The sequence below is a fragment of the Vitis riparia genome, chromosome 1 (assembly GCF_004353265.1).
Source record: "Vitis riparia cultivar Riparia Gloire de Montpellier isolate 1030 chromosome 1, EGFV_Vit.rip_1.0, whole genome shotgun sequence".
NCBI classification, from domain to species: Eukaryota; Viridiplantae; Streptophyta; class Magnoliopsida; order Vitales; family Vitaceae; genus Vitis; species Vitis riparia.
Window position 1 is genome coordinate 21,797,006 of NC_048431.1, and position 8,879 is coordinate 21,805,884.

General features: G+C 46.9%; 2 protein-coding genes across 2 annotated transcripts; one reads left to right on the forward strand and one right to left on the reverse strand.

The window, feature by feature from the left end:
* Positions 1 to 80: 80 nt before the first annotated feature.
* Positions 81 to 1,121, reverse strand: LOC117921150 (receptor-like protein EIX2). The gene has a single exon (XM_034838958.1). The coding sequence runs from the start codon at positions 1,119 to 1,121 to the stop codon at positions 81 to 83; it is 1,041 nt and encodes a 346-aa protein (XP_034694849.1).
* A 2,453-nt stretch (positions 1,122 to 3,574) lies between these two features.
* On the forward strand, positions 3,575 to 5,949 carry LOC117921158. The gene is made up of 6 exons (XM_034838970.1): positions 3,575 to 4,001; positions 4,090 to 4,282; positions 4,343 to 4,450; positions 4,646 to 4,864; positions 5,048 to 5,315; positions 5,407 to 5,949. Exons 1-6 carry the CDS (start codon positions 3,575 to 3,577, stop codon positions 5,947 to 5,949), a joined length of 1,758 nt encoding a protein of 585 aa, XP_034694861.1.
* Positions 5,950 to 8,879: the final 2,930 nt, after the last annotated feature.

Sequence of the window (8,879 nt, forward strand, 5' to 3'; positions counted from 1 at the left end):
AAATACAATGAAATAAATAAATAAACAAGGAAGAAAATAAAGGAAAAGGAATCGGAAGTGATGTAAGATATGTCACCTTTTCAGCCATGAACTCCATTTGCTTCCATCTTCCTTTTCAGACGAGCCACATTCACTGCAGTGAAGACATATAGCCTATCTCTGGTTTCATCAATGAACCGGAAATATGCCTGCCTCCAAGACTTCTTTAGAACCAAACTGCCACATACAGCCCAAAATCCCACCGGAAAGCCCAATCCCATGCTTATGAAGAACCATGACAGGTCCCATTCATTTTCATCTTCCTCCTCATCTTTGTGATCTTGATCATTTAGAGTGGAGCAATTGGTTGACAATGGAGGCCCACAAAGTCCCAGGTTCACCTCATAAATGGACGGATCGTTGAATGTCGAGAACTGGTTGGTTATTGGAATTGGTCCTGATAGGAGGTTATGCGATAGGTTCAAATGGTTCAATAAGGTTATAGAAGACATGCTCGGAGGAATTGGGCCTGAAAGGCGGTTGCATGAGAGATCAAGAGTTTCTAGCCCTTGCATGGCTCCGATCTTCCCAGGTATCTTTCCAATCAATTGGTTTTGGGACAAATTCAAGGTACCCAGGGTCAGGAGATTTGTGATCTCTTCTGGGATCTCTCCCCAAATGTTATTGCTAGAAAGATCAATCAAATTCACAATTGGCAGTATGCTATCAAATTCCATATATTGTCCCTTCACAAATAGCTCCATGTGCCCTGAATAAAAGCCACACCCCCCTATTGTGTCATCAAATTCTATGTTCAATAAGGTCACAGAACGTAAAGCAGTCAAATTGCCTAAGCATTGTGGGATGGATCCTGATAAATTGTTAAGCGCAAGATCCAAAATGTGGAGATAAGAAAGCCCACACAGTTGTTCAGGAATATCTCCTGTCAACATGTTGCCTCGTAAACGAAGTTGCCTCAATGATGACATTTTTTCTCCAATCCATTTGGGTATCTCACCCGAAAACCTGTTATTTCCAAGATCAAGGGAGTCCAGCTCTGTGCAGTTTTGTAAGCTTTGAGAGAGTTTCCCAGAAAGATTGTTGTCGCCCAATAGCAAGTGAAATAAAGATATTGAACACATCGAACTTGGAATCCCACCTGACAATTTGTTCTTGGATAGATCTATGGTGTCAAGATGGTGTAAATCATTCCAATTCTTTGGAATCTTTCCAGATAAATGATTGTTTGAGAGATCAATTTCGTTCAAATCCTTTAGTTTACTAATTGATGAAGGGATGCTGCCATTTAACAAGTTACCAGAAATATCAAGGATTTCCAAATTCGATAATTCCCCGATGTTCAAGGGAATTGGACCAGAAAATAAATTGTTTCCTAGAAAGAGCTCTATCACATTAAACCAAAGTGGGAATCGACCCACCAAGTGGTTGAAGCTTAAATCCACCAGGACTGCTCCTGGGCTAAAGGATAATGAGTTGGGAAGCTTTCCATACAATTGGTTTTTAGAAAGATCTAACCATGAAAAATCTAGTTTCCAAAGCCATTCTGGTATTGTATCTGAAATCCCCACATTTTTAAGAACTATTGTGTTAAGTCTTTTTTGAGTTCTAAGCCAGTTGGGGAACTTGGGAGATACATAGCAGTTGGAAATACGGATATACAAGAGGCTGAAAGGAGAAATCCATTCAGGTCTCACGTGAAAACGGAGGGACTGGTTTTTGGGTGATAAGTGTAAAGAGAAATATTCCAGTTTTGTAAGATTACTGAAATGAATTTCAGATATTACCCCTTCCCAAGAATTCCAATCAAGACCCAACTCATTCAGCTCTCTAAGTTGTCCAATACTTTCTGGAATCGTCCCATTCATTAGATTGAATGACAAGTCAAGTCTCTTCATCCATAGCAAGTTTCCAATCCATGTTGGAATTGGACCTGAGATGGAGTTTTCACTCAGATCAAGACGCTCTAAGTTGGTAAGGTGTTGAATTGAATTGGGGAAGGTGTTGAGGCCTCGTATTCTCAGCAATCCTCGTAGTTGCCAAATGGATAAGCATACGATCTCAACGAACACGAATTCCTGATTCAGCTGCTCCTGCAAAAGGCGTCCGGACGGGGTGTCCGGACACACCCTCCGACGGTTTTGTCAGCCATGGAAAGAGAGATAAAAGTAGATGGCACAGTTGGCCTTTTCTAGGTATTGAGGAGCTTACCTTCTTCTTTGTGCGAAGGTTCATATATATACCATTTAGAAACTCTCTCTCCTTCATAAATGATGGAAGGCTTTTTGGTTTACCATGATTGCCACTAGGTGGTGGCAGGGACATCCTCATCCTACGAACGGCTGTCAGAGATAACGGGAAGTGACTAGCTGTCACTTCTGTCTTTTCGCTCTGCAGGTATCAGGATATGATTTGTGACAGGATATCAGAATGACGTAGTGAGGCACGCTTAGTCTGGCCAGCGATCAGGAATGAACATATCCGGGTGGAACATGAAAGGTCGCCGGATGCGTAATGGCGGTGGTCCGGGATGAACGTATCCGTGTGGGACATGAAAGGTCGCCGGATGAGTGATGGAGGTGGTCCGAGATGAACGTATCCGTGTGGGACATGAAAGGTCGCCGGATGAGTGATGGAGGTGGTCCGGATAGGAAAGCGCGCCACGTGTATTCTTGGGGAATCCGGATGTGGGTATTCCGGGTAGGAACACGTGCCACGTGTCGTCAGGGGACGTGTGCCACGTGTCATCAGGGATGGGTCCCTACAATGCCCCCCTTTTTAAGTTGTCGATTTTGCCCTAGCAAAATGGGCGGGTTAAAAAAGAATGATTGCCTCTTAAAACCGGGGTTCGCTTTTTGTTCTTACTGGGCCACGTGGCGAGCTGGGGCGAAAAGACAGAAGAGCCTTTATGGCGAGCCGCCGTCTCTGGGTATTCCCTAGGCAAATGTGTCGGTTTAATGATAGCGTTTTTCTGAACGCTTGGGATACTGAGGTGCTGTCTCTTATAAATATCAGGCTGTGGACTCCCGTTGCTTTTTCTTACTGCATCTTCCTTGTCATCGCTTCATTGTCTGCTGTTTTGTCTTTGCTTGTGAGCGTACCGGCAGCATTCAGGTGGTGACGGTGACTGCATTTGTGGTTTTCGACCCTGTTTTCGAGTTTACACTTGGTACGCAACTCTATTCTGATTTCTTTCTTTCTCACATGCTCTTTTCTTGGTTTGCCTTTGATTCGCTGGGAAGCTCTTTTTTTTTTTTTTTTTTTTTTTTTTTTTTTTTTGTGTATGTTTGGAGTTTCTGCTGCCCCCCTGCGCTTTTTTGCGTTTTGGTGGGGTATGGAATCTCCTGTGGGGTAGGGCTTGAGGTTTTGTGGGGTCGATTTCGCTTGTTTGACTTGCTGGGTTTCTTTCATGCAGATTGTGCTTCATCTTTGTACTGGAAAATGTCTGCTACCAAGGAAGTTACTTCAGCTCGCCCGTCTGGTGACGCTCGTGCTGAAAAGTCTGTAGAAAAGTTGGATGTAAAAGAATTTCGCGATCGGTTTTGCGTTCCTAATGGCGTGTCTGTAGAGCTGTTTGATGGAGAGGGGCGTGTTGCCTGAGAAGCCGGAAAATAACGCGATACTCTTTACCAAGGAGCAGTTTAATGCTGGGCTTCGATTCCCTGTCCCGTCTCTGCTCAAGGAATTTCTGCATTTCACCCAGATTCCTCCAGTGTACGTACATCCCAACATGATCCGGGTGCTGATGGGGTGCAGCATCCTGAGCATGCTGTTCAACTTGGACCTCTCATTACTGGAGGTTCTTTTCGTTTACTCGATCAAGAAAGTGAAGAGTAACATCTTCAGCTTCGTCGCCAGCCTTCCATCCCTGCAACTGGTGACAAACCTACCAGATTCGAATAAAAAGGCCGCCAAGGGGCAGGTGCTGGTCAAGGGCGTATGGGCAGGTTTGTCTGAGCATCCGGACAGGCCCTTTGTTCCCAATCAGTCACTGAAGATTCCAGGTATAGCTAAGCTACTTTCTGCCTTTGCATAGTTTGTAAGTCAGCATTGTTTTTAGGTGGCTGACATATTCTGCTTTCTTGGGTGTAGACCAGGATAAGAGAGGAAAACTGGTGGAGTGGGTGGAGAAGGCTTCGTTCGATCGTTTGAACAAGCTTTTTGAAATAACTTCAGCCGAGCGGAGATGCGAACTGCTTCTTTCTGCGCAGAACCTCCGCTTGATCGCCCAGCAGCCTCAGGCATACGTGCTGAACATACTTCCCAGGCGGCTGCCTGAAGAAGTGTAGTCGGGGAGCACTTTATTCTTGAAGACCTTCCTTTCTATGAGGGGGTACGGAGGCAGATGCCCGGGAAACGCAAGGCCCTTCTCAACGATCGGAGAAAGAAAAGACAAGAAGGCTTCTGCGGAAGGCTCCGGGTGGGAAACGGACTGCGTCCTCTCCGCCTGCTGGTGCTCCAGCAAAAAAGAAGAAGAAGCTGAGTAAAAAAAGTAAGGGTAAGGCAATAAAAATCCCAAACTCCTCCAAAAGAGTTTGTACCCCCTCCCATTGGCTATGAAAAAGAATGTAATATTGAAGAGCCGGAAAATCCTCTCCCGTCCTCTGTCTCAACCACTTTCGAATTTATTAGGGCCTTAATCTTTCAGGGCCCTCGTGGCGCCAGACGTTCGGATGGCTCTTCTGGCTGAGGAAGCAGCTTCAATAAATCAACCCGGCTCAGCTCACCCGGATGAGGTTGCCGACTTGCCTCCTGTTACACCCCCAACAGGAGAGATGGGGGCAGATAGCCAGGAGTTGCCTGTACATGAGCCAAGCCCTCGTCCTCTTGTGCCTGTGAAGGGGCCAACTAGGAGAAGTTGCGTCTGGTACGCGACTTGAAGTCTGGCCTCGCTGGGCGGCTTCAGGGCCGGTTCACAGAAGGTATCGAAGTCAGCTGTTCATCCGTCCCGGAGGGTCATCCGGAAGGCGATGTAGTGGAGATGACGGAAGAGAGCCCGGCCGTCCCAGCGCTGGTGCCGGCTGAGGTTCCAATTCTGGCTCCGGCTGAGGTTCCGGTTCTGGCTCCGGCTGAGGTTCCAGTTCTGGCTCCGGCTGAGGTTCCACCCAGAGAGGCCCAGCCGGTTGAGAATGTTGAAGGTGTGGTTCCGGAGGAGGAATCACTCTCCAATGCCTCCTTGGGAGGGTCCTTTTGATGATGCCACTTTCATCCCTGCTAACCCTTTCAGTTATGCGGAGATGGAAGAGAAGCTAAAACAGATTCCCTCTGTTGCAGACGCTGGGGTACCTTCAGCCCTGATGTTCGAGACAGTAGAGACGGTATAATTTACTTTTTAATTCCTTCGTCATGCTGATGCGCTTGTCGTGTGATTTGTAACTTGGTTTTTTTTGTTTGAGTATTTTCCTACAGCTGGTGAGTGGCCTTCGCGGTATGGTTCTTCAACGCAATCTTCTTTCTGACCTGCTGGAGACTGCTGAGTATACAAAATCTTTTGTGTCTCAGCGAAAAAATGATGAAGAGAAATTGCGCTTGAGAGTGGAGCAGGCTGAAGCCAGTTCATCTACTGCTCGAGAGGAGAACAAGGTTCTTCGGGAGGAGAACGAGGTTCTTCGAGAGAAGAACGAGGTTCTTCGAGAGGAGGTTGCTGAGGTAAAGAGCCGGGAGGATTCTATGGAAGTTCGCCTGTTTGAGGCGGAGGAGGAGATGGCTCTTTTGAGGAGGGAGGTGAGGCACCTCCGGACAGAGGTGTCTATTGAGAGACGGCAGAGAGAAGAGTTGCAGTTGCGTTTGTCAACGCAAAAGGAAGAGCTGGAGGGTGAATTTGCTGCGGAGAGGGGGGAACTTGAAGCGGAGTACCAGAAGCAAGTTGATGAAATGTACTTGTTCGGCTACCGCTGCTGTATGAAGAAACATGGCATCAAACGGGACGTTCCTTCAATTCCTTCCGGGTGAATGGAAAACTGCACAGCAAACCTGCTCAATGACAGCTTTTCCTTTTTGTGAAAGAAAATCTACTATCTTCTTTCTATACCTTTGTAGTCCGGAGGTCTTTTTGTGTATGATTCATTCCACAAATATCAATAAAAATACACCTATTCATTTTGTATTTCTATTTTTTGCCTCATCTTTCACTGGTAATACTGCTTTAAATTAGATACATTCCATGGTCGCTGTAATGGGGTTCCATCCAACTTCTGTAGATGATAGGCTCCACTTTCACTTGTTTTAGATACTATGTAGGGGCCTTCCCAATTGGCTTGGAACTTTCCTGCCCCTATGTCAGCAGTATTTTCAAAAACTTTTCTAAGGACTAGCGTACCATTTTTGAAGCTTCTGGGCTTTACTTTGCGATTGTAGTGAGCTGATGCCCTTTGCTGATAGTCTGCCATCCGGATGGCTGCAGTTTCTCTTATTTCGTCCGCCCAGTCCAAATTTCTCCCTAATTCTACATTTGCATCATCCTGCCTTCCTATTTCGGTTCGGATAGTGGGTAGGCCAATTTCGGTGGGAATGATTGCGTCCATTCCGTATGCGAGGGCGAAGGGAGTATTGCCTGTTGGACGTCCGGGTGTGGTTCGATAAGCCCATAGGACGCCGGGTAGCTCCTCCACCCATTTTCCTTTGGCTTGCTCGAGTCTTTTCTTCAAGGCAGTGACTAGAGTCTTGTTTGTGGCCTCCGCTTGCCCATTACTTTGAGGATAGCGTGGTGTAGAATATGAGTTCCGAATATTGAGTTCTGAACAGAACTTTCGGAAAATCTTGCTATCAAACTGTGGACCGTTGTCTGCTATGATTGTTTGGGGAATTCCGAAGCGACAAATGATGTTCTTCCATACGAATTTGGTGACATCCTTGTCTTTGATGCTAGCATATGCTTCGGCTTCTACCCACTTACTGAAGTAGTCTGTGGCGACAAGCAGGAATTTCTTCTGGGCAGGTGCGGCTGGTAGAGGTCCTACTATGTCCATGCCCCACTGTGCAAAGGGCCATGGACCTGAGATCGTTTTCAACTCTCCCGATGGCATGTGTAGTATGGGGGCGTGCCTTTGACATTTGTCGCATTTTTTGACGTATGCTGCCGCGTCTTTTTTCATCGTAGGCCAGTAATAACCTTGCGAATGGGCTCTATGTGCCAGTGATCGCCCTCCAGCATGGTTCCCACATACTCCCTCGTGCAACTCAGCTAATACATAAAGTACTTCTGAATGTTTCAAACATCTGAGGTAGGGGCCTGTAAAGGATCGCTTGTACAGGTGCCCTTTAACCAGGGTGAAGCGGGCGGCTTGCACCCGGATCTTGTGTGCTTGTTAGATTCTTCAGGCAGGGTGCCTGTTCGGAGGTATTCAATGATATCTTTCATCCACCCTTCGTCATCTGTTTCGCCTGCCTTAATGGTGTTGCAAGTGGAGGTTTCCGTGATGGAAGGTTTGGCTTGTAAATATATAGGCAGTAGTATTGCTTCTTTGGTGGGAAGGGAGGCAGCTATACCTGCCAGGGCGTCGGCGCGCGCATTTTCGTTCCGCCTGATTTTTTCAATTGTCCACTCTGTGAATCGTTGCAAAGTATCTTTTACTTTGTTTAAGTATTGTGCCATGCGCTCATCTTTGGCTTCGTATTCGTTTTGAACGTGTCTTACCACGAGTTGGGAATCGCTATAGACTCGAAGCCTAGAGACGGATAAAGCCAGGGCGAGATCCAATCCGGATAGGATGGCCTCATACTCTGCTTCATTGTTAGAGGCTTGGAACCCCAGCCGGATGGCTTGCTCCAGCTGTTCTCCGGTTGGGGATTGTAGGAGGAGCCCTACTCCGGAGCCGGATGATCGTGAGGCTCCATCAACCCGCAATGTCCACCATTGTTTTTCGCTTGATTCGTCATGTTGGATGGGCTTTCGAGAGTATTCCAACACGAAGTCAGCCATTACTTGGCCTTTTATGGACAATCTGGGTTGGAACTCTATTCCAAATTCACTCAACTCTATGGCCCATTGAAGCATTCTCCCGGTTAGGTCCGGCTTGTGTAAGATATTGCGAAGGGGTTGGTCAGTTAATACGACCACTGGGTGTGCTTGAAAATAAGGGCGGAGTTTCTGGGCGGCACTTCGAAGAGCTAAGGCCGTCAGTTCTATCTTTGAATATCTGGTTTCAACATCTGCCAACGCTCTGCTGATGTAGTAGATGGGTTTCTGCTCCTTGGGCGATGGGCAGCGGAATAAGACAGCGCTAACTGCCCACTCTGAGACAGCCAGGTACACATACAGTTTTTCTCTGGGGATGGGGCTGCTTAGGATGGGTGGTTGCATGAGGCGTTGCTTGATTTTTTCAAAAGCGTTTTGACAGCTGTCTGTCCATCCGCTGGGTCCTGCTTTACGGATTGCCAGGAAGAAGGGCTGTAGCTCATCGGTGAAACGGGCTATAAAACGTCCTAGAGCGACAAGCTTGCCTGTGAGGCGTTGTAATTCCTTTTTGTTCCTGGGGGTGACGTCTCTACGACTGCCTTGACTTGTTCTGGGCTCACCTCTATTCCCCTTTGACTGACCATAAAGCCTAGGAATTTCCCAGCACTCACGCCAAAGGCGCATTTGGAAGGGTTCAACTTCATGTCGAACTTCCTTAAGAGGTGGAAAACTTCTTGTAAGTGGAGAACATGCTCTTCACGAGTTTTGCTTTTGACCACGACGTCATCAATATACACTTCCACTGTGCGGCCAATTAGAGGTTTGAATATCTTTGTCATCAGTCTTTGATAAGTGGCGCCAGCGTTTTTGAGACCAAATGGCATGACTTTGTAACAGTAAAGTCCATGTGGCGTTATGAAGGCTGTTTTTTCTTGATCATCTGGGGCCATGGGGATTTGGTGATATCCGGAGAAAGCGTCCAGAA

Bases quoted from the DNA above. Each gene is read 5' to 3' on its own strand.
- LOC117921150 (XM_034838958.1), bottom strand. From the start codon at position 1,121: ATGTGTTCAATATCTTTATTTCACTTGCTATTGGGCGACAACAATCTT.
- LOC117921158 (XM_034838970.1), top strand. From the start codon at position 3,575: ATGGAGAGGGGCGTGTTGCCTGAGAAGCCGGAAAATAACGCGATACTC. The intron at 4,002-4,089 runs GTATAGCTAAGC...TCTTGGGTGTAG, and splicing joins TCAGTCACTGAAGATTCCAG to ACCAGGATAAGAGAGGAAAA. The intron at 5,316-5,406 runs GTATAATTTACT...ATTTTCCTACAG, and splicing joins TGTTCGAGACAGTAGAGACG to CTGGTGAGTGGCCTTCGCGG.